The sequence below is a fragment of the Limtongia smithiae genome, assembly GCF_038497785.1.
Source record: "Limtongia smithiae strain NRRL Y-17922 unplaced genomic scaffold V1518scaffold_8, whole genome shotgun sequence".
Taxonomy (NCBI): Eukaryota; Fungi; Ascomycota; class Lipomycetes; order Lipomycetales; family Lipomycetaceae; genus Limtongia; species Limtongia smithiae.
The window spans coordinates 41,043-60,274 of record NW_027117629.1 but is presented as its reverse complement, the minus strand read 5'-3'; the positions used below and the strand labels follow the sequence as shown (position 1 = coordinate 60,274).

The 19,232-nt window shown below is 59.5% G+C and overlaps 10 protein-coding genes across 10 annotated transcripts; 5 read left to right on the top strand and 5 right to left on the bottom strand.

Moving 5' to 3' along the window:
* Positions 1-29: 29 nt before the first annotated feature.
* On the top strand, positions 30-1,176 carry V1518DRAFT_418449 (uncharacterized protein). Its single transcript, XM_066904540.1, has one exon. The coding sequence runs from the start codon at positions 86-88 to the stop codon at positions 1,121-1,123; it is 1,038 nt and encodes a 345-aa protein (XP_066758645.1). The 5' UTR covers positions 30-85; the 3' UTR covers positions 1,124-1,176.
* V1518DRAFT_418448 (dual specificity phosphatase) lies at positions 1,120-2,468 on the bottom strand. Its single transcript, XM_066904539.1, has one exon. The coding sequence runs from the start codon at positions 2,300-2,302 to the stop codon at positions 1,244-1,246; it is 1,059 nt and encodes a 352-aa protein (XP_066758644.1). The 5' UTR covers positions 2,303-2,468; the 3' UTR covers positions 1,120-1,243.
* V1518DRAFT_307814 (armadillo-type protein) lies at positions 2,435-4,768 on the bottom strand. The gene is made up of 3 exons (XM_066901112.1): positions 4,515-4,768; positions 4,343-4,448; positions 2,435-4,278 (listed from the first exon to the last, which is right to left on the bottom strand). The coding sequence occupies exons 1-3, from the start codon at positions 4,563-4,565 to the stop codon at positions 2,567-2,569; spliced, it is 1,869 nt and encodes a 622-aa protein (XP_066758643.1). The 5' UTR covers positions 4,566-4,768; the 3' UTR covers positions 2,435-2,566.
* A 135-nt stretch (positions 4,769-4,903) lies between these two features.
* Positions 4,904-7,256, top strand: V1518DRAFT_418445 (uncharacterized protein). Its single transcript, XM_066904538.1, has 4 exons — positions 4,904-5,194; positions 5,256-5,322; positions 5,374-5,574; positions 5,621-7,256. Exons 1-4 carry the CDS (start codon positions 5,148-5,150, stop codon positions 7,094-7,096), a joined length of 1,791 nt encoding a protein of 596 aa, XP_066758642.1. The 5' UTR covers positions 4,904-5,147; the 3' UTR covers positions 7,097-7,256.
* On the bottom strand, positions 7,033-10,404 carry V1518DRAFT_384941 (uncharacterized protein). The gene is made up of 5 exons (XM_066901687.1): positions 10,020-10,404; positions 9,852-9,966; positions 9,555-9,803; positions 9,306-9,504; positions 7,033-9,259 (listed from the first exon to the last, which is right to left on the bottom strand). The coding sequence occupies exons 1-5, from the start codon at positions 10,055-10,057 to the stop codon at positions 7,242-7,244; spliced, it is 2,619 nt and encodes an 872-aa protein (XP_066758641.1). The 5' UTR covers positions 10,058-10,404; the 3' UTR covers positions 7,033-7,241.
* V1518DRAFT_418442 (uncharacterized protein) lies at positions 10,331-12,011 on the top strand. The gene is made up of 2 exons (XM_066904537.1): positions 10,331-10,352; positions 10,402-12,011. Exons 1-2 carry the CDS (start codon positions 10,336-10,338, stop codon positions 11,747-11,749), a joined length of 1,365 nt encoding a protein of 454 aa, XP_066758640.1. The 5' UTR covers positions 10,331-10,335; the 3' UTR covers positions 11,750-12,011.
* Positions 12,012-12,056: 45 nt separating this feature from the next.
* Positions 12,057-13,755, bottom strand: V1518DRAFT_418441 (uncharacterized protein). The gene has a single exon (XM_066904536.1). It carries the CDS (start codon positions 13,527-13,529, stop codon positions 12,426-12,428), a length of 1,104 nt encoding a protein of 367 aa, XP_066758639.1. The 5' UTR covers positions 13,530-13,755; the 3' UTR covers positions 12,057-12,425.
* Positions 13,756-14,218: 463 nt separating this feature from the next.
* V1518DRAFT_307646 (uncharacterized protein) lies at positions 14,219-16,037 on the top strand. The gene is made up of 3 exons (XM_066901110.1): positions 14,219-14,780; positions 14,830-14,887; positions 14,934-16,037. The coding sequence occupies exons 1-3, from the start codon at positions 14,591-14,593 to the stop codon at positions 15,922-15,924; spliced, it is 1,239 nt and encodes a 412-aa protein (XP_066758638.1). The 5' UTR covers positions 14,219-14,590; the 3' UTR covers positions 15,925-16,037.
* Positions 16,038-17,488, top strand: V1518DRAFT_307647 (uncharacterized protein). The gene is made up of 3 exons (XM_066901111.1): positions 16,038-16,981; positions 17,028-17,204; positions 17,253-17,488. Exons 1-3 carry the CDS (start codon positions 16,151-16,153, stop codon positions 17,466-17,468), a joined length of 1,224 nt encoding a protein of 407 aa, XP_066758637.1. The 5' UTR covers positions 16,038-16,150; the 3' UTR covers positions 17,469-17,488.
* V1518DRAFT_452058 (WD40-repeat-containing domain protein) lies at positions 17,251-19,158 on the bottom strand (the record flags this gene model as incomplete). Its single annotated transcript, XM_066906519.1, has 2 exons — positions 17,251-19,031; positions 19,081-19,158. The coding sequence occupies 2 exons, from the start codon at positions 19,156-19,158 to the stop codon at positions 17,508-17,510; spliced, it is 1,602 nt and encodes a 533-aa protein (XP_066758636.1). The 3' UTR covers positions 17,251-17,507.
* Between the last annotated feature and the right edge of the window lie 74 nt (positions 19,159-19,232).

The window sequence follows — 19,232 nt, the reverse complement described above, 5'->3', positions numbered from 1 at the left end:
CCTGCAGAAATGGTGTTGCAACGCCGACAACTTCGCGAACGAGCAAATCCCCGCACTCGACATTCCGCTCGATTCCCGCTCGACAATGCCGCCGTCCGCGGACGAGCGCGACGACGACGACCACGAAAAGCTGCTTGAGTTTGAACAGCCAATAAACGAGGACGACGTCACCGGCGACGGTAACAGTGTGGACGAGTCTCTCGCGGTGGAAGAAGAGGAGGACGACACAACGATCCACCAACTACGGTCCTCGCCTCCGAGACACACACACGAAGATGCCGCCACGGTGGACACTATGAACATAGGAATACACAATGCGATAGATGATCTACGAAAACGCGTTGCCGCGCTCGAAACCGCCGCTTCAGCAGCTGAGGCATCCACACCGCCCTCACCGACCGTGACCGCAACACAGCTCCAACTCGCACTTTCACGCGAGCTGCGCACATTCAGAAGCGCCGCCGAAAACAGCGACTCTCTTCCCGACCCGGTAGTGGACGCATTTGAGCGTGCAGTCGCCGCAGTCACGTATCTCTCTGCCGTGGTGCTCGACGGCGATGAAGACCACGACTCGTCCCCAGCGCTAACCAGTATCTACACTGGCCTCAGTGGCCTCCTCACACAAGCACGCTCGTCCAACAGCACCAAATTACGTGTCAGTGCCACACAAGATCAGCCGCCAGCGCTAGCCGGCATCGCGTCGCGCCTTCCGGTCCGCGCAGCCTCGCGCATGCGTCTCTCGCTCGAGACCTCACAGCTCCCCGCGGAACTCCGTCCAGTCTCCCGTCTCGCTGCCCGCCAAACGCGCCAAACGACACACTCCCGCGCAGGCAGCTCTATCAGCAGCTTTGACCACGACGACCTTTACGATGACCTTTATGACAATGACGGCACCGACTATGGCTACGAAAGCCACTATGACCGCACGTCTACAGAGAGCGGTCCGCTGCGCGCATTTGCGCTATCTTCACCGCTGAGGCCGCAACCTCGAACAAATAATCGCAATGCGTACCTACGCGGCATGCGCACGCGCTCGTTTGCAGGCAGCGGCGGAATCAACACCGGCCTGCAAACAATGTCTTCCCCACCCCGCCTTGCGCGCAATGGGCGGCCGAGCTATTAGTTGTAAAAGTAGTAGTTACAGTACAGTACACTATATCGATGAATGCAGCAGACAAAAAAAACACCGGAAACCAAGTAGTTAACATGGTACACAACAAAACACCAAAGCACACACACTGCTCTAAGATCTAACATCTAGCGCAGCCGCCGCCGCGGCAGCCCCACCGCCAACGCCGAGATCCTCGTCGCCTTCACGACGGTCGAGCACCACGGTCTCGTTGTTCAGGATGTGGCCCCACTCCATCAACTGGTACATCAGCCCCATGTTGGGCCCAATTGCAGGCGCTTTCCGCTTCACCCACGTGTACGCGCGGTTCAGGTCCCAGCCCTTGTCACGCATCACAAACGCGACTACCAATGACGCCGAGCGTGACATCCCGCACTGGCAGTGCACCAGCACTCGCTTACCCTCCGCGACCCGCCGCGCGATGATGTTGGTCAGGTACGGTAGGTCACCAGTCAGCTCGGACGTGTGGTCCCACGGCATATAGATGTACTCCGGCCCGTTTTCTCGTCGCGGTGAAGATGGCGGGGATAGTGGCGGCGAGGCTTTGGGGATGTCATCTCGTGCTGACGATGATGACGAACTCGCCGGCGACAGCGGCGTTAGAGCGGGCGACGCCGGTACCCGAGGCTGTGGTGTTGAGGTCGCCGATGCGATTCCTCCGTCCGCCGCAAAGGGGTTGTGCACCTCCCGCGCGACGTTAATCACGACGTCATACTCCGCCGCAGTCGCTCTGCTGGGCTCCGAGTACAGGTATATTGTGCCCGCGTACACCTCCACCGGGCCATGCTCATACGTCGAGTCCATCGAACGCGATGGGTATCCGTACTCGTACTCATGTGACTGGGAAAATAGCGACGCCGTACGAGGGGCAGCGTCCAACGGGGAGAACAGCGGTGGGGCGTTAGAGGAGGCTGGGTGCGCTGTTGAGGGGGGATTTGTGGAGGCGGTGTATGATAACGAGGAAGACGAAGATATCGGGAGCGAGAGCACGAGGTTCGACGGTCGCCGCCGGCCAACTGCAGCAGCGGCCACGGCAGCGGCTGCTGCGGCAGCAGCCGTGCGCGATGAGGACGAGGAAGGGGGTGTGGACGACGGGGAGTGGGAGTGTGAGAGGGGAAAGCCGTAGGGCGAGGAGACCGACGCGGACCGCAGAGGCGGCCCGGGCTGCGGCATGGCGCGGGATGGACTACTTGGCGAGTCTGGCGACGGCGTGCTGGGAGGTCTGCTTGGGGACGGTTGGGGGGGAACTGTGGGTGTTGGTGGGCGCCGGTCACGATGGTAATGGCGGCGGTGTGCGAGTGGAGATCGGTTGTCGTCTCGCACAAGGGCATTGTACCGGTCACGTGAATACAGGGTAGGATCCCACGTCTTCTAGTTCTGTATTATTCACGCGTATCATAATGTAATAGTTAATGGACACATAGACGCTTCTGCCATCTAGCCGATGGCCTCCAGACTCTTCTCCGCGTAGTACCGCACATCCACGTCCTCATCCGCCTTCAGCTTCTCCAGACTAGTCACCAACACTTGCAGCACCACCTCCTCCGCGGCCTTTTCCCGCGCAGCCTTGGTCGCCGCGTCTGGTTTGGGCGTCTCCGCCTCGGCGTCGCTAGTTGTTAGCGCAATACCCGGCTCCAGCGCGTCATCGTCTGCCGCGGCTTTTGCGCGTAGCAGACACGCAATCGACTCGTACGACCGTGCAATTGTGAAGCGGATGTTCGGGATGGGGTCCGCAACCATGGTCTCCAGAAACGGCACCAGACTGGCCTGGATCACTTCAACAGTGACCACGGCCGCCAATGTCGTCGCGGCAATGCAGCTCGTCATGCGGTACAAGTAGTTTGCGTTGTCTCCCGACTCGACCACTTTCGGGATAATCGTAGCCTTTGCCCACTCCACGCCAAACACCTTTGTCAGGTTCTTCAGGTTCTCGGTCGCCGCCTCGCGGATAGAGTACACACTGTCGCACAGCCACGCCATGCATAAGTCCCGCAATTGCGTGTCGAAGAACTCAACGCCCAGCTGGGATGCTAGCAGCGGGATGTACTCGATGATAGCAAGTCGCACTCGCCATTGCTTGTCCTGAGCTAGCTGCGTGATTGCCGGCAGCAGCGACTGAGATAGCAGCTCAATGCCAATCACATTGTTCACCTGCTCGAGCTTGCAGATGATATTCAACCGCACCTCTGGAAACTCGTCCTTCAGCATCTGTAGAAACATCGGCAGCAGGTGCTTGATCGTGAGATCCTTTCCGAGAATCGGCGCCAGCCCACTGATCTTGACTGCCAGCGCGGCGCGCACGTGCTGCGATTGATCATTCACGAGTCCTTCAACGCCGGGGAGAATGTCCTCGAGTACCGTGTCGCGGTCGATGAGCTCGCAGAATCCGGGAACTTGCTTCGCAATCACTGTGCGCACCTCAGCCTCGCTGTCACCGAGCAGATGCACCATTGCAGGCACAAAGTCGTCCTTCAGCGTCTCGCTATCCCCAGCAGCAACCACCTGCGCAAGTTTCTCGAAACGGTCGGCGACCATGTATCGCACGCGCCATGACTTATCTGCAAAAAGTTTCTTCAACTGGCCAAGCAGGTGCTCGCGCACCGTCTCCGCGCCGATGATCTCAGCTATTGCGACCAACATATTCACGGTCAACAGCCGCACTGAGTCCTGGTCATCTTGCGCAAGGTAGACAAACAACGGAACAATCTCGCTTATGACGGTGTCCTTGTCTATGTGCGAGACCAGATCAGTCAAATGCGTGGCCGCCGCGCGACGCACCATTGGCGCTTCGTCGTAAACGAGTTGACTGAATAACTCCCGCAGTGTCGCCTGACTTTCCAGGCCAACTTTTGAGTACACACCTGGGTACAGTCCCGCAACGGAGACCTTGTTTGTGAACCAGCCTGCAGTCGTGAGCCTCTTCACGAGAGGCACAAAGTATTCTTCGACCTTGTCCGGGGGCATCTGCGAACACACCTCGTTCAGCGAGTCCACCGCCTTCTCGCGCACAAGCCGCTCTTCAACACCAGCAAACGACTCAAGCGGCGTCAGCAAGACGTTCGCGTACTGCGGGCCACCCACGTAAGGTACAAATTTGCCGAGCTCTTCAGCGAGCACCGTCAGCACCTCGTCCTCGTCGTCGAGTGTGTCTGCAGAGACCACCATCAGCGTACTGTATAAAAACACGATATTCGTCCACAGACTAAAATTTACCTTCTAGAAATGGAATCAGCTCTATTCGCGTGCGTTCGGGACCGAGCGCGATGGCGATGGTCGAGAGCTTGCGAATCGCAGCAAGCCGCAGCGTCACGTCGTCGTGCTGCATGAGGTTTAGTAGGAGTAACAACGGATCGGCGTGCGTAGAATCAATCGCAGGCACCCATACCTTCAGCTCATCGATGAGCACGGCGATAGGATAAAGCTCGTCGGAGTCCATCGCAGGTGCAGGTGATCTGCGGACGTTCGCGTGTCAGTGTGACGCGCGTAGGGGGGCAGGCGTATGTGCGCGACGGATTGTCGCGCGACGCGGTGTTCGCGGGAGTAATTCCTATGTCCCACAGTAACAGCGTAGAACTCACCAAACGGCGCACGGAGGGAGAGAAAGGGCGGAAATGCGAAGGGGGACGGTGTGGAGATGGGGGCAACCGAAGACTCGGAGGTCGTGTATTTTGGTGTTGACGGCATCGCCTTCGCGTCATTTGCGGGTTTGGTACCCATGATCTTTGGTGACTGTGACTGTGACTCGCTATATCGGGCAGCTCTGCATTCGCGTTTGAAGAATATACGAGGCAAAATCTTTCTACTAGACAGTTCTGTTCGAGCAAGTCACTGTTTCCATTATCCAGAATAACCATACATCCAGATCCTCCAACTCGGCAAGAACGCGAGCGCGCGCAGACACGGCACAACCGTCACGCGGAATTTCACCTGTGCCGCGTGCTCAATTTCGAGTTCGCGAGTTGAATTGCTCTTCTTCCGTATCGCTTCTCTCCGTTTCACTTCTACCCCCTTCTTCAACATGCCGACCATCGCAGTCGACAAGGATGATCTATATGAGGCGCTTGGGTACGTTGTTTGTACAATAAGGTCGCAATTGAACCTTTCGCGACGCTAACTGCCTCAACAGGCGTAAGTATACGACCGAGGAGTTCGATGAGCTGTGTTTCGAATTCGGCATTGAGCTTGATGAGGACGTATGCTCTCCATCTCCTATATACCCCGAATACATAATCTAACGCTGTCAGACCTCGCAAAGTGAATTACCGATTGTGAACGGTGTCCAGGAGCGCGCGCAGCTCAAGATAGAGATCCCCGCAAACCGCTATGATATGCTCTGCTTCGAGGGCATCGCGCGCGCACTCAACATTTTCCTTGGCCGCGAGAAGTTGCCAAACTACAGACTCGTTGCGCCGGAGAATCCTATCCAGATGATTGTCAAACCCGAGGTGCGTTGATTCCTCACTCCGGACTCAAACACTGCTAACAGTTCAGACCCTCAAAATTCGGCAGTACATTTCCTGCGCCATTCTGCGCAACATCAAGTTCACCCCTCGGCGGTACGAGTCCTTCATCGGTCTGCAGGACAAGCTGCACAGCAACTTGTGCCGCAACCGCACGCTCGTGTCTATGGGTACGCATGACCTTGATACCATCGAGGCGCCGTTCACCTACGAAGCCTTGCCGCCGGAGGAGATCGTTTTCGTCCCCCTGAACCAGACCAAGACACTAAATGGAAAGGAACTCATGGAGTTCTACGACAACGATAAGCACCTCGGCCGCTTCCTGCACATCATCCGCGACGCGCCTGTGTACCCTGTCGTGTTTGATGCGCAGCGCCGCGTGTGCTCGCTACCACCAATCATCAACTCCGAACGCAGCAAAATCACGCTAGATACTACGAACGTGCTCATTGAGGTCACCGCGACCGACAAGACCAAGGTCGAGATCGTCGTCAACCAGCTCGTTGCCATGTTCTCCGAGTACTGCGCCGAACCCTTCACTATCGAGCCGGTGGAAATCGTGTCACCGCACAACGGCGAGTCGCGGACTACCCCCGACATCACCCCGCGTGACACGACTGCCGAAGTATCCTATATCAACGGCTGTTGCGGCTTCGAGCAGACCGCGGAGCAACTCGTCGCACTTCTCTCGCGCATGTCGCTTTCCGCGGCAGTGTCGAAAATCGACGCAAATATCCTCGACGTCAGCGTGCCGTGTACGCGACCGGATATCCTGCACCAGTGCGACATCATGGAGGACGCAGGCATCGCTTACGGGTTCAACAACCTTCAGCGCACGTTCCCGGGCAAGTCCGGCACCATCGGTGACCCATTCGTCCTCAACAAGGTCAGCGACATTGTGCGCCGCGAGATCGCCATGGCAGGATGGACAGAGGTGTTACCCCTGATTCTGTGCTCGCACGACGAGAATTTCAAGTTCCTTCGCCGCGTGGACGACGGCATGACCGCGGTCAAGCTTGCGAACCCAAAGACTCTAGAGTACCAGGTCGTCCGCACAACCCTGCTCGCGGGTATCCTCAAGACCATTCGCGAGAACCGGGATCACTCGCTACCGATGAAGGTCTTTGAAGTCTCTGACGTCGCGTTCAAGGACGAGTCGCTGGAGTCCAAATCCTTCAACGAGCGCCACTGGGCCGCCGTGTTTGTCGGTAAGACCTCCGGCTTCGAAATTGTGCATGGATTACTCGACCGCGTCATGAAGATGCTGCGCGTCACTCCTATCATGGAGTCCTCCACCGGTGTGCCCGGTTACTTCATCAAGCAGGCCGACGATGACACGTTCTTCCCTGGCCGCGCCGCGTCGGTGTACTACCGCACGAAGCAGAACCCGGACGTCACCGTCAAGCTCGGCGCGTTCGGCATCCTCCACCCCGAGGTGCTCGAGCACTTTGAGATTCCCGGTGTCGTGGCGTCTGCACTCGAGATCAACATTCAGTACTTTGTCTAGGCCGTGTAGATATAGATTGCTTTTGTCTAGTAATATTCATCACGTACTCCATCACTATCCGCCTCCTCACTATATGACCACTGTTCACATGCTTTTACCACCTTCGTAATCTGATCGCTATCTACAAATTATTACAACTTTTCCTCTATATCCCGAGTAACATCTTGGCCTCCTCCGCCGACATCCCCTTACCCGCGCCGCTCGTCACGGATGTCGACACCGCCGCGCTTGAACGCTTTGGTGGCGTGAACAACGCACCTTCAGCCGCGTTACTCTTCTCAAGGTGCGATGTCCCTAACGCCGGCGACAGCGTCGCGCTCTTTGGTGGCGTACTCGATGACGCGAGCAACGGCGCAACCGAAGCATGCGAATGCACAAACAGAGGCGTCTCATCGCCATCAAACATCTCACCAAGCAACAACGACTTTGCAGCCTCCGCCTTAGCCGCCGCCTGTGCGCTGGCGATGGGTATCGCCGCCATTTTTGTGACCGGACCAAGACCTGGCGAACGCGAGCCGAGCACTGGGGCAGGCGCAGCGGTAACGGGGGCGAGTGGGTTGTTGTTCTCTTGAGCGGTAAAGGTATCATCATCATCATCGTCAGAAGAGGCGGTACCAAAGAGATCGTCTTTTAACACGAGCGGGGTGGAGCGTGTTGGGGGCGTTGAGAGCGAACTGGGGATTGCCGGTCTCTTAGCCGTATCGACCGTCCCCGTCTTCGTTGTCGGCGCTACCTTCACCGGTGCAGTCGTCGACACAGCCGTCACTGTCGGCATCGGCGTCACGATCGGCGACTCCACCACCGGCGTTGCAGGCGCCGTATACGCGCTCGTCTCCACAAACTCTCCATCCAAAGGATCCTCCGCCACCTCCGTCTTCCCCTTCGATACAGCAGGCACAACTAACGGTGCTCGTAACTTGGGATCAACCTTCATATCGTCAAACAGCAAGCACTTGCGCACGTACTCCACACGATCAATCGCGGCACGATATGCCGCAGCCGTTGGGCCTTGCGAGGGTGGGAGTGATGACTTAAAAATTGTGGACAACGCGGTGGTGGCAGTGCCGAGGATGTCAGATAACGCTTCGCTCCGCTCGCGCGCGTATGCGAATTCATCAAACGCGCTGCGCCGCGTCGCTGTCCCCGTTGCAGATTGACGCCGATACTGACCGCCCTGCACACTTTGCCCTTGCATACTCTGTCCCTGCGCCATGCTTGACGCCCTCATTGCCGGCGCAGCCCCTGCAAAGCCTTCGGCAGCGGTCTGCAAATAAGACGGTACATTTCCATTCTGAATCGCGACCTGCGCGCGCGCACGCACGTCGTTGACTTTCTGGCGGACGTACTTGTTCATATCCACGCTCCACTTCTCCGAGGTATCAAACACGTTTTTTGCGATACCTTGCACAGCCTTCTCCATCGTCGCACTACGACGGGGCAGAGAGGCTGCGGCGGGAACGAGAACACCGTTAACGAAGTGAAGTGGTTGAGGTCCGCTTGGGATGTTTGTGATGATGTCTTCCTCGGCTGGCATGGCGTACTGCATGACGATGCGGCGACCGCCTTGCGGAGTGGCGTGGACTTGGAGATATAGCGCGTCCTCGACGAATGTACATGGCGCGGCGGTCACGTCGTCGGGGTAATGCAGTAGGATCGTCAATGCGCCAGTATAGTCGCTCGCAAGCAACTGATCATGCACGCGCAATAACATTGCAACACAGACGTAATCCACCAACCCATCAATTGCGTCATCATCCCCCGCATCCACGCCTGCAAATATCGAATCCCACAACTCCAACGTACGCGAGAACCCAAACTCGCGCGAGAAGAGCAAGCGAATCCATCGAATTCCCCAGATCTGCGGCTCGACAGCAATAACCCTCAAGTGCCGCGCAAGCGCAGGAGCGACGGCGCGCAGAGATTTATCTTGGATCCGCCGCGCTTTTAGCACGACCGGCGGAGTTTCACGACCATTCTCGGTGGGACCCTTGACTTTCTTACCGACGGGGGAGTACCACTCCGACGCGGCGCGCATTATGCGCGCAAAGAGGGTGTATGCGTCTGCTTCGATGTGCATGTCGGAGAGTGTGTCGTACATTATGCGGTCGATGGGTTCAATTGGGGTGGTGGGATTGGCGAGGGCGTCTTGCGCGACGACCCAAACTATGTACGTTAGACAGCACAAGAGAGAGCGGACACAGAAACATACGGATCGGCGCAAGAAGCTCGTGCATGCCTTGTTGGTAGCTCACGATGGGATCCTGCTTGGTGTAGACGAAGAGAATGTCGAGCATAATGTGCTGCACGGCCTCGTCGCGGAAGTAGTCGATATCCGGGAATGTGCGCTCAATGTCTTGAAGGATATCCTTACGCAGATCTTCATCCTTCCAATACGATTTCCACGGATTCTACCTTATCAATTAGAATTACTTCGTCTCAATGGGGTCATAGTACGTACGGACTCATCCTGAGAAAGCGGATTCACAATATTCAGATCCTCACCTGACCCTTCCTCCGCAACAGCAGGCTCCGCGTCGAGAGGATCATTATTCTCATTGTTCTCTGCCGCAGAAGCAGCAGCCGCAGCGGCGGCGGCACCGATACGCATGGTGATGTATTTTTGCTTGAGCTGGGCGTAGGACTTGCGTTCAGCAGCAAGCACGTCGCCCCAGGTGTCGGGATGCAGGTCTGGCATGAGAAGGAAGAGCTGCCGGTGTTAGAATATTGCAACGCGAAATACACGAGAGGAACACACCTTCCAGCAGACGGAGCGGAGAGTGGCATCGCAGACCGAGGAGCCATTGATGACGGCGGCCTTGAGCGCGGTGAGCGACGTATGCGGACCAGCGACGAGCTGGCGCCAGAGGTTGCTGCACTAGTTAGCGGACAATGTGCTACATTAATTGCACTACAAGAAACGTACCGCGTCTCGTCGACCGACCTCCGGATCGGCGCGGCCATTGCGGGGTGCGTGATGTGGTGTACGTGGGGATTCGCGATAAGCCTGTGGCTGCGGCGGAGTGTTTGCGATGCTGAGCCACGCGCTGTGAGCGCTAGAGGACGACGACAACACAGATGATTGAGAAGGCGAAGACGAGGAGCTCGAAAGACAGAGAGATCGAGAACTCGGGTGTAGAAGTGTGCTGAAGCGTAGAAGAACGGTATTATTGTGCTCGGGGCCTGAGCGCACACATAAAACCGGCAACATCACCATCGTCCAGCTCCACTGCACCACCGTCATGCTCACTCCCGTTCCCTGCCGTGCGTTCCATTTTTTTGCTCCATGCCGCTCATAACTAACACGCCACAGCCGTCCCTGTATACCGCACCGACGACCCGCATTCGTTTGCGTACATCTCCGCGCGCGAGCGCTGGGTGACGATCGTCGCGGGCTGCGTTCGTGACATGCAGGCGGAAGGGGCCGCGGCGACCACGGACGACGCAGCCAAAGACGCTGAGGAATGCGTTGCACGGTTGGAAAAACTGCTCGAAGAGCTCACCGCCGATGCTGCTCTTGTCCCGCTCGAGAACGACGGCGACGCGGAGGATCTCGATGTGGGCGACTACAACGCACAATTGCTTGCGTACAACGATGCCGCGAAGAGCAATGGCACGCCGGTCATGAGCTATTTATGCGGTCCGTGGCTGTACGTGGAATGCTATCTCTATCGCAAAATCTGGTCCTGCACGCGCGTTTCAAAGCATTTTGCCGCATACGACATTTACCGTGCGCAGAAACGCGCAGCATTCGCGCAATCTCAGCGGGCGGTCGCCGAGCTCGCATCGCATTACGCCACTCTCGCGCCAGCTTTACGCGCGGGCGAGGTCGCTACCGAGCAAATCGCCGAGCTATTCCGGGAGTTTGTGGATATCGCACTCTGGGGAAATGCGACCGACCTGTCATTGCTGACGAATCTCAAAGCTGGCGACCTTGCAAACCTGCAGGGCGCGCAAGCACGCAAGCAGAGCGAGGCGAATGTGCTCGTGAACGATGTCGCAAAGGCGTGGGAGGCGCTAACCGCCGGGAAGGGCGGCGCGCGGGTGGATATGGTGCTCGACAACGCGGGCTTCGAGTTCTACACAGACGCGGTGTTTGCCTTGTTCCTGCTCGACGCAGGACTGGCCAGCACGATCGTGCTACACACGAAGCGCATGCCATGGTTTGTCTCCGACGTGATGCCAGTCGACGTGGATTTACTGGTAGAAGATCTCAACGACGCGACAATGTTCCCGACGGAACGCGACGCGATCTCTATTGTCGCGTCGCAATTCGCGGCACAGCGCGCGGCAGGTAAAATTCTTGTTCGCGCAGCCCCATTCTGGACGACCGCGAACGCTTTCTGGGAGATCCGCGCTGACGGTAGTGGCGGCGGTGCGGCGGTGTGGGCGGATGTGCATGACTCGACGCTGGTGGTGTTCAAGGGTGATCTGAACTACCGAAAGCTCGTCTACGACGGCGCGTGGGCGCGCACGACGCCGTTTGCCACCGCGCTGGGGCCGCTTGCAACCGCGGGCGTGACGGTGCTGAGTCTGCGTACCGTCAAGGCAGACGTTATTGTCGGTTTGGGCGAGGGTGTGGGTGAAGCGCTGGACGCGCAGAGCAACAGGTGGATGTGGGGGGGAAAATACGGGGTGGTGTCGTACAACTGTTAGACTGTTAGACGCCTCAGAAAGCCCACAGTATCGCCATGACACCGCGCGGCCCGCAAGCGGGATAGAGAGTAGCGCGCGGCAGTCGGGATAAGGATGACGGGAAATCATCACGGGCGTGTTATAAGGTAGAGTGAGGATTGTAGGATACAAAATAGAGTCACGTCGTGTGAGTGTGTGACTCTGACCCGTACTCGTGTCTCGTACTCGGACTCGGCTAGGCCCCGGATAACAGTTCGGGCAGAGTCGGGCGCGCCGGGCGGAGCCGGCTGAAGGCGCGTTTGGTTTCACCGCGTCAGACGCCGCGGAGCCGAGCCGCAACAGGGGCCGGGTCAGCACGGGCCGGGTCGCGCGCGCGCGCGCACAGGGGCTGGGGGGCTTATCGGCGTCAGCGTCGAGCAATTATGCTGTGTAATCAACCTCCGCCGATCGTCGCTCTGCTTCGGTGAGTTGTATTGTAAAAAAAAAAAAAAGATCGATGAGTATATCCACGAGCATCCAACGCAACACAATGTACATTTCGCAGCGCGCGGACGCGGGGGGCCTGCGCGGTCGCGGATGCGAGTCAGGCGGGCGCGGCGGGTGGTGGGAGTAAGCTGGCGGTGGGACATGTGCGCAGTCCGGCTCGCGCGCCAGCGCAAACAGCAAAATAGAGAAAACCAAAACACCAGAATGCAGACTATGGCCGCTCGTAGATACCGAGGATGGTGTAGTCGGAAGCCACGAGGACGGTCTCGCCGGGGGCAACGGTCGAGGGGTCGTCCTTCGGCCCCAGCCGGCGCATGGACTCGAGCAGTAGCGCGCGTGGACGGGCGCAGTCGTCGGTGTCGTCCGAGTCGTCGGTGTCGTCGTCGACGACGGAGCTGCCCGCGGAGGAGTGCGCGGTAGCGAGGTCGCGCGCGCGAAAGAGACGCGCGCCAGCAACGCACACCCATGGCTTGCCGGCGGCGGCCCTTAGCAAGTCCAGCGTGTCAGCGTCGAGGTCAACCGCGCCAACCTCCGTCCACGGCACCATGCCGGCATGGCGGATCTGCGGCCGTGACGGCATGGCGGACTGTGCCGCGCGGAAGTCGCTGCCGATAGCGCCCCCTGGGTGCCAGCGCGCAAAGCTCTGCCGGCGCTCGTCGGGGTCAGGGGCGAGCATCTCTGCGAGGGTGAGGGCGACGGCGTCGCCCAGGGCGAGACAGGCGGTGGTGGAGGTGGTAGGAGCGGGGACGCCGTGGAGCTCGCGCTCCGAAAGAGCAGGCGGAAGGTGCGCGGAGAGGATGGCGGAGGCGGCGCGGGCGAGGGGGGAGTCTGGCGCGCAGGTGAGACAGATGCGGGGGAGGGATTCGGGGACGTGGGGAAGTAGGGCGAGCAGCTCGGGGGTGTTGCCGGACGCGGTGATCATAACGAGGACGTCGGCCGGCCGCAGGGTGCCGAGGTCGCCGTGGAGAGCGTCGCAGGGGTGCAGGGCGACGGCGTGTACGCCGAGCGAGGTCATGGTGGCGGTGATCTTGTCTGCGATCTTGCCGGACTTGCCCATGCCAGTAAGGACGATCTTGCCGCCGGTGACTAGGGCGTTGTGCATGAGCTGGATGGCGGCCGTGTAGTGCGCCTGCGTTGGCGCGTCGGCGGTGTAGAGCTCGGCGAGGTGCGCGAGCGCGAGCGCCTGAGAGCGCAGGACGAGCGCGGCAGTGCCGAGGAGGGACGCGGGCGCGGACTCGGCCGGGGGCGTGATTGGGCTGGCGCCTACGGCAAGCAGGCCGGTGGTGAGAGCCGCGAAGGGCTGGTCGGCATGCATTGTGTGGTAGAGGGAGTGAGGAGGGAGGAGGGGGTCGAGAATCGAGACGACCTTTGGGAAGTAGTCCAGCGACGATGCCCGCCGGCCTCGGACGGCCAAATAAATTTGAGCGCTCCTAGCAGCGGACCCGCGGTGGGCGCGAGACGGGTCCCGCACCGCCGCCCGCCAAGAACGTCCTACCCGGGCCAACCAGGACCCGCGCAGCCCACACGCGCCCCGTCTTTCCACCGCGTTCGAAGTGCTGAGGCGGGCGCGACAAGGCTTGCGACAGCAGAGCGGTGCACAGAAAGGCGGGGTCGCGGGTTCCGCGACAGGGGCTCACTCCGCCCGCCGCATCGCGACTGCTGCTACCAGCGCCCGGCGTCCGGACGGTCCCCGGGCTGGACTCTCCGCTTGCTTTCCGCAGCGCTCCACAGGCGACAACACGACTCTACGGGGTCAAGCGCCAGCCCCTTGTGTTCTGGCGGCAAGGTGCTGCCCGCGGGAGTGCCCGCGGGAGTGCACTGCTCTGGCGGTCCTGTCGTCGTTCAGAGCGGTGGCATCATCTCCACTCCGCGACCTACCACCGCGACGCAGCGCACCGCCGGAGTGCGGCGTCGTCTGTGGCCCTGTCGTCAGCAACTCAGCACCGCCGCGCGTGCCGGCTGCCTCCTCCGCCGCGCCATCGATCGCGACGTGCGACCAGTCATCAGGCCCTGCAGCCCCCACTGGCTGTGGCCTGCCCCCCTAGGTCCCTAAACCCACGCCGGCCGCACTCAGAGTCAGAGAGCGACAAAGTGCCGCGGCGCGCAGGGCAGGACAAGCGTCCGTAAGCAGCGGCGCCACAAGCCCCTCATACTGACGCTCTGCCGTACTCGTCCCGGAAGCCCCAGGCCGCCGCGAGCAAGCACAGCTTCCGCGACGAGTCCAGCAGCTACGCCCAAAACATCGACTGCGCTCGCATTCACACGCCACTGCAGCTTCTTCCAGCTGTGCGCTCCAACCAATCGCGTCCGCCGCTGCTCCGCCCGATCCTGCCAATGCCGGGCGTCTCCCGTCCGCTCTAAGCCCGTTCGCCCGCAATGGCCGCTCCCGCCCTGCCCCAGCCAATTCGGCCCCTCGACCTCCTCCTCGCTCTCCTCCTACTTATAGGCCCCGCTGTCGCCGAGATTCCCTTCTCCCTGCGCTCTCTCTTCTCTACCGCCGCCGCCAAAGAGCCCCATCCCTTCGCCATCCAGCCCGGCGTCATCCCAGACTACATCATCAAATATGGTATGTCCCCTCCCCCCACTACCCCGCTATCACCATCTAACTCGGTCAGCCCCCACAGTCCACCTCTACTCCGAGGAGCTTTACCTCCCCGGCGACTTCCGCGAGTTGTACGCCCCCTTTACCCCCCTCCGCCGACCCTGCTCACACTATCAGTATCACAAACATGTACCCTGTCCAGAACGGGCAAAACATAACATCCTCGCTCGGTATCACGCTGCCGCTTGACATCTACGACATTGCCCGCCTTCCCCGTGAGGAAAACGTCTTCCTCACCTCCCGCACTGACTTTGACGTCGACCCTGACTGGATCACCGGCCGCGGCAACCTCCCAGATATTGTCACGGGACGCAACCCCGCTCCCGCAGTCCTCATCGTCGCAGACAAGGGCGACGGCTGGGTAGACTCCTTCTGGTTCTACTTCTACCCTTTCAATCTTGGCCCTTTTGTCATGGGCGGCGGGCCGTACGGCAACCACATTGGCGACTGGGAGCACTCGATCCTCCGCTTCCACAACGGCCTCCCCCACTCGCTCTGGATGTCCGCGCACGGCGGCGGCTCCGGCTTCACCTTCAAGGCCCTTGAAAAGCTCGAAACAAACCCCGACCGCCCCGTCATCTTCTCCGCCCGCGGCACGCACGCAAACTACGGCTCTGCCGGACAGCACTCTCACGACCTGCCCTTCCGCATGCTCTCCGACTTTACCGACCGCGGGCCTCTCTGGGATCCAGCACAGAACTACGTCGGCTATACCTACGATGGCACGACCGTCTACGGCGAGGGTGATGTCACCGACATCAACGCTGCCTGGCTCTACTTCCCCGGCCACTGGGGCGACGACAAACTCCCCCCGGACGACCCCCGCCAGCACTTCCACCCTTTTGAGTGGCGCTATATCGAGGGCCCTACTGGCCCGCTCTGGAAGCACCTCGACCGCACTGTCGTGTGCCAGCAGCCCAAGTGGTACAACTTCCGCGGCACCTGCCGCGTCCGCCGCACCCTCGAGTACGGCGAGGGAGTCGAGAGCGAGGGCTTTGGTTGTGCCGGCGTGCTTGACCACATTTGGCCGCGCTTTCTTGCGCGGTTTATCCGTCTGTGGTTCTGGGGGGGCTACATGTGTGGCTTCATCGACTGGATGTGGGGTTGATTGTAATTAGTTGTGTTATAGAGACTGCTTGACCACTCGCGCCCCGCGCGTTGGCCGAGTCAGCATTGCAAGCCGCACGGGGTCCGCCGCACCCAAAGTGGATAAAAATCGCAGCGATAACGCGCCGCTCCACGCCCATCGCGACGGTTGTCGCTTTTGGGCAGCACCTTCCGTATATATCTCAGTCGTCTCCAGCCGGTGTTGTCTCCAGTACTCGTCACTCACTATGGGCTTCCTCCTCGTCGCCACGGACTTTGTCCTCGGCGCGTCCACTGTGCGCGACTACGCCGTCATCGGCATCGTCGTGATCCTCACCCTCCAGGTCACCCTCATCACCGCAAAGGTCGTCCAGGTTCTCCTCGCCACGCGGACGCCGGTCGAGCCTGTAACTATCAAGAGCACCGCCGCCAGGCGCACTACATTTGTCACGCCCACTCCGCCGCCATACCCCAACTGGTCCATCGAGACCACGAAGCCGCTACCGTACCGCCCCTTCAAGCACAACTACCATGTCACCATGGGCATCCGCAACCTAGACTTTGACGACTGGATCGAGCTCGACAATGAGTTCCCCAAGTTCCACGACCGTAAGGTTGCGCGGTTGGAAGAGCGCGGCCACGAGCTCGTCGCGACCGCCCCCGGTGAGGCCCGTATCGCTGCACTGGAGCTGCTCGACGAGTTCCGCAACTGGCTTCCTGCGCGATATCCTACGCTTTTCAGGAAGACAGATGTCGGTATCGACAATCTCGCCACCGGCGAATCCTTTGACATCCTCGCTCTCAATGACCCCGACACCAAAACCGACCCCATGGAAATCGCCGCCAAGCTCGTGCAGGACGACCTCGCAATCATGCTCCCAGGAGAAGATGGCCAGTATTATCTCAAAGCTGGCTGCATCGTGCTTGCGGGGTTTTGGCGGCTCAAAGACAAACTCGGCATGCCACTCGCGGAAATCCACACGTCCGGCGACGTACCCCAGTTCCGCGAGAAGCTGCAGACCCCCATGGAGCGCTATTTTGTACGAATGAAGGTCGACAAGCCGATTGCTCGGAATAACGTACGTGTTCGCTTCCCTTCAAGTGAACACCGCTGACACGCCTTAGTACTTCCTGCAGACTGACGAGGACCTGGGCTGGTCCGCGGCTATCGGACCCGAAGACTCCGACACTATCGGCTGGGACACCGCTGAGTACGCGACCGACATCTCGAAAATGCATTTCCGCTCCGAGCGACAGACTCTGCGACGATTGCCCAAGTCCGGCGCCATCGTCTTCACCATTGTATGCTCCCCCCGTGGTCTGTGAGAAGTGTTGTTGCTAACCGCTCAGCGCACCTACTTTGTCCCTCTCACCGAAATTGCGAAGGAGCCCTACGTGCCCGGCCGCCTCGCCGATGGCATGCGCGCGTGGCAGGACGACGTCGCAACATACAAGGGAAAGCGCAAATACGACAAGCTCGTGCTCGATTTCCTCGACGCCGAGCACGCACGACAGCTCGCCGGCGGCCTCGACCCGGAGAAGGAGCCGTCCGTGTATCCCATGTAGACATGCATTTAGACCATAATAAGAACATGAACAAAACTACTACTTGCCCGCGAAGCGCGCCAGCGCGGGCCCGAACGTGCGCTCTCTGCTCGGTAAGCCGAGTTTTGTGCGGTGATGCGTTTCCCGCATCGCCTTTTCCTTCTTGAGCGCAGCCTCGACTCGCACCTTGCGGTCGTCCACCACATTCTTGGTCTTTTTCCGCAAATACCGCCGCAGCGCAGAGTTCTTGCCACGCATCTTCGCCTTCGGCTGCAACTTCTTGTCCGCGACTGCCGCTCCCCGCGCGTCGGCTTCGCTTGTCGTCTCGAGCACAAGCGCCTTGCGGCGCTCGTCGGGCGCGCGCGCATCGATGCTACCTATGAAAGTCGGGTCGAGTGCGATCATCTCTGGTTTAAGCTTGTTTAGCAAGCCCTGCACCTCGGTTTCGCGACGCTGCTGCAGCGTCTCGTACGGATTCACTTCCAAAGCGTCAAAATTCGGCTCTCCTGCCCCAGGAATAATCAAGCTCGTATACCCCTCGTCATGCCCCACGCCAAGCACATCGTCGAACGGACAAAATCCCAACGCATGTACTTCCGAGCCTGGGCTAAGATGCGTCATGTACGGCGACTTCTGCTTAGTCTTAAACGCGTCCTTCCACACAGTCACATGCGGACCCCAACCAACGGCAAGCAACCCGCGATCACTGATGCGTAGCGCCGATGCCGGGGTCGGTGTGTAATACGCGTGTACTTCCTTGTACATCCGCACGTCCCAGATCTTGAGCTGGCTGTCCGCACCAGCTGTCGCCATGTAGTGACCGCCGCGGTCCACCGCAGCGGCGCGCACTGGACCTTTATGGCACAACATGCGTACTAACGGTGTCGTAATGCTGGGTGACCACAGAGAGACTGTGCCATTGTGGTGGCCAAGGTGGATGATCGCGTTGTACGGATTCTGCGTCATCGCCGTCGCACCTCCGAGCCTCGTGCGCAGTTCGACCACATCATTGCCGGTCGAGGTGTCTGTGTACTTCAACCACCCCGCGTTTCCCACCGTCGCCAGGAGAAAGTGGTATGGCAAAAACTCCATTCCGGTCACTTCGATGTGTTTCCGCAGACAATGCAGCTCGACGCCGGCTTTGTCGTAGATGTATACGTACTTCTTCTGCGCGACCGCAAAGTACTGATCGTTGTGCAGGTACCGGGCGCATCGTACCGTCTCGTTTAGGTGCAACTCCGTGTCAAGGCCGCCCTCGCGGAAATCGAACGCCGCAACATGACCACCTTTCCGTCCCGCAATCAATAGTTTTCGTCCGTTGCGGGTGAAGTCCACGGCACAGTATGGTCCAAAATCAAGTAGCGAGAGAGAGAACCCCCGTTGCGCGGTCGTCACGTCGACGTTTCTTCGCAGGTCGGATTGCGTGACTTTGTACGTGCGCTCGAGCGGCCCTTCGGGCTCAAGGTATCCTACTTCCTCGGTAAGGAGAAGCTCGGTCGCGCGAGCGGCTTTTAGGGCGTCTTTGTAGTTGTCGTCCGCATGGCGTACTTGTGCTCGCAGCTTGCGGTCGCGCACCTTCACAGGCTTAAGAAAGTTAGCAGAGTGCTTAGGATCAAACACTCTTTAAACGAACCTTAGTTAACTTCGTCGACCGGTCATACCGTGAACTTTCTGGGACCGTCAACGTCCCCGACACGTTGACGACGGACATCTTACGTGCTTTGGTGGTGGTTGATACCGTTGGCGCTGCGCTTCGAAGCGGCGTCTTGAAAAAATTCGAGCCCT

Bases quoted from the DNA above. Each gene is read 5' to 3' on its own strand.
- V1518DRAFT_307647 (XM_066901111.1), top strand. From the start codon at position 16,151: ATGGGCTTCCTCCTCGTCGCCACGGACTTTGTCCTCGGCGCGTCCACT. The intron at 16,982-17,027 runs GTACGTGTTCGC...GACACGCCTTAG, and splicing joins AGCCGATTGCTCGGAATAAC to TACTTCCTGCAGACTGACGA. The intron at 17,205-17,252 runs GTATGCTCCCCC...CTAACCGCTCAG, and splicing joins GCGCCATCGTCTTCACCATT to CGCACCTACTTTGTCCCTCT.
- V1518DRAFT_418449 (XM_066904540.1), top strand. From the start codon at position 86: ATGCCGCCGTCCGCGGACGAGCGCGACGACGACGACCACGAAAAGCTG.
- V1518DRAFT_307646 (XM_066901110.1), top strand. From the start codon at position 14,591: ATGGCCGCTCCCGCCCTGCCCCAGCCAATTCGGCCCCTCGACCTCCTC. The intron at 14,781-14,829 runs GTATGTCCCCTC...TAACTCGGTCAG, and splicing joins AGACTACATCATCAAATATG to CCCCCACAGTCCACCTCTAC. The intron at 14,888-14,933 runs GTACGCCCCCTT...TCACACTATCAG, and splicing joins CCCGGCGACTTCCGCGAGTT to TATCACAAACATGTACCCTG.
- V1518DRAFT_307814 (XM_066901112.1), bottom strand. From the start codon at position 4,565: ATGGACTCCGACGAGCTTTATCCTATCGCCGTGCTCATCGATGAGCTG. The intron at 4,449-4,514 runs GTATGGGTGCCT...AACCTCATGCAG, and splicing joins TGCTCATCGATGAGCTGAAG to CACGACGACGTGACGCTGCG. The intron at 4,279-4,342 runs GTAAATTTTAGT...TGGTCTCTGCAG, and splicing joins GCTGATTCCATTTCTAGAAG to ACACACTCGACGACGAGGAC.
- V1518DRAFT_418441 (XM_066904536.1), bottom strand. From the start codon at position 13,529: ATGCATGCCGACCAGCCCTTCGCGGCTCTCACCACCGGCCTGCTTGCC.
- V1518DRAFT_418448 (XM_066904539.1), bottom strand. From the start codon at position 2,302: ATGCCGCAGCCCGGGCCGCCTCTGCGGTCCGCGTCGGTCTCCTCGCCC.
- V1518DRAFT_418445 (XM_066904538.1), top strand. From the start codon at position 5,148: ATGCCGACCATCGCAGTCGACAAGGATGATCTATATGAGGCGCTTGG. The intron at 5,323-5,373 runs GTATGCTCTCCA...TAACGCTGTCAG, and splicing joins GCATTGAGCTTGATGAGGAC to ACCTCGCAAAGTGAATTACC. The intron at 5,575-5,620 runs GTGCGTTGATTC...CTAACAGTTCAG, and splicing joins AGATGATTGTCAAACCCGAG to ACCCTCAAAATTCGGCAGTA.
- V1518DRAFT_384941 (XM_066901687.1), bottom strand. From the start codon at position 10,057: ATGGCCGCGCCGATCCGGAGGTCGGTCGACGAGACGCG. The intron at 9,967-10,019 runs GTACGTTTCTTG...TAACTAGTGCAG, and splicing joins AGGTCGGTCGACGAGACGCG to CAACCTCTGGCGCCAGCTCG. The intron at 9,505-9,554 runs GTACGTACTATG...TTGATAAGGTAG, and splicing joins CGCTTTCTCAGGATGAGTCC to AATCCGTGGAAATCGTATTG.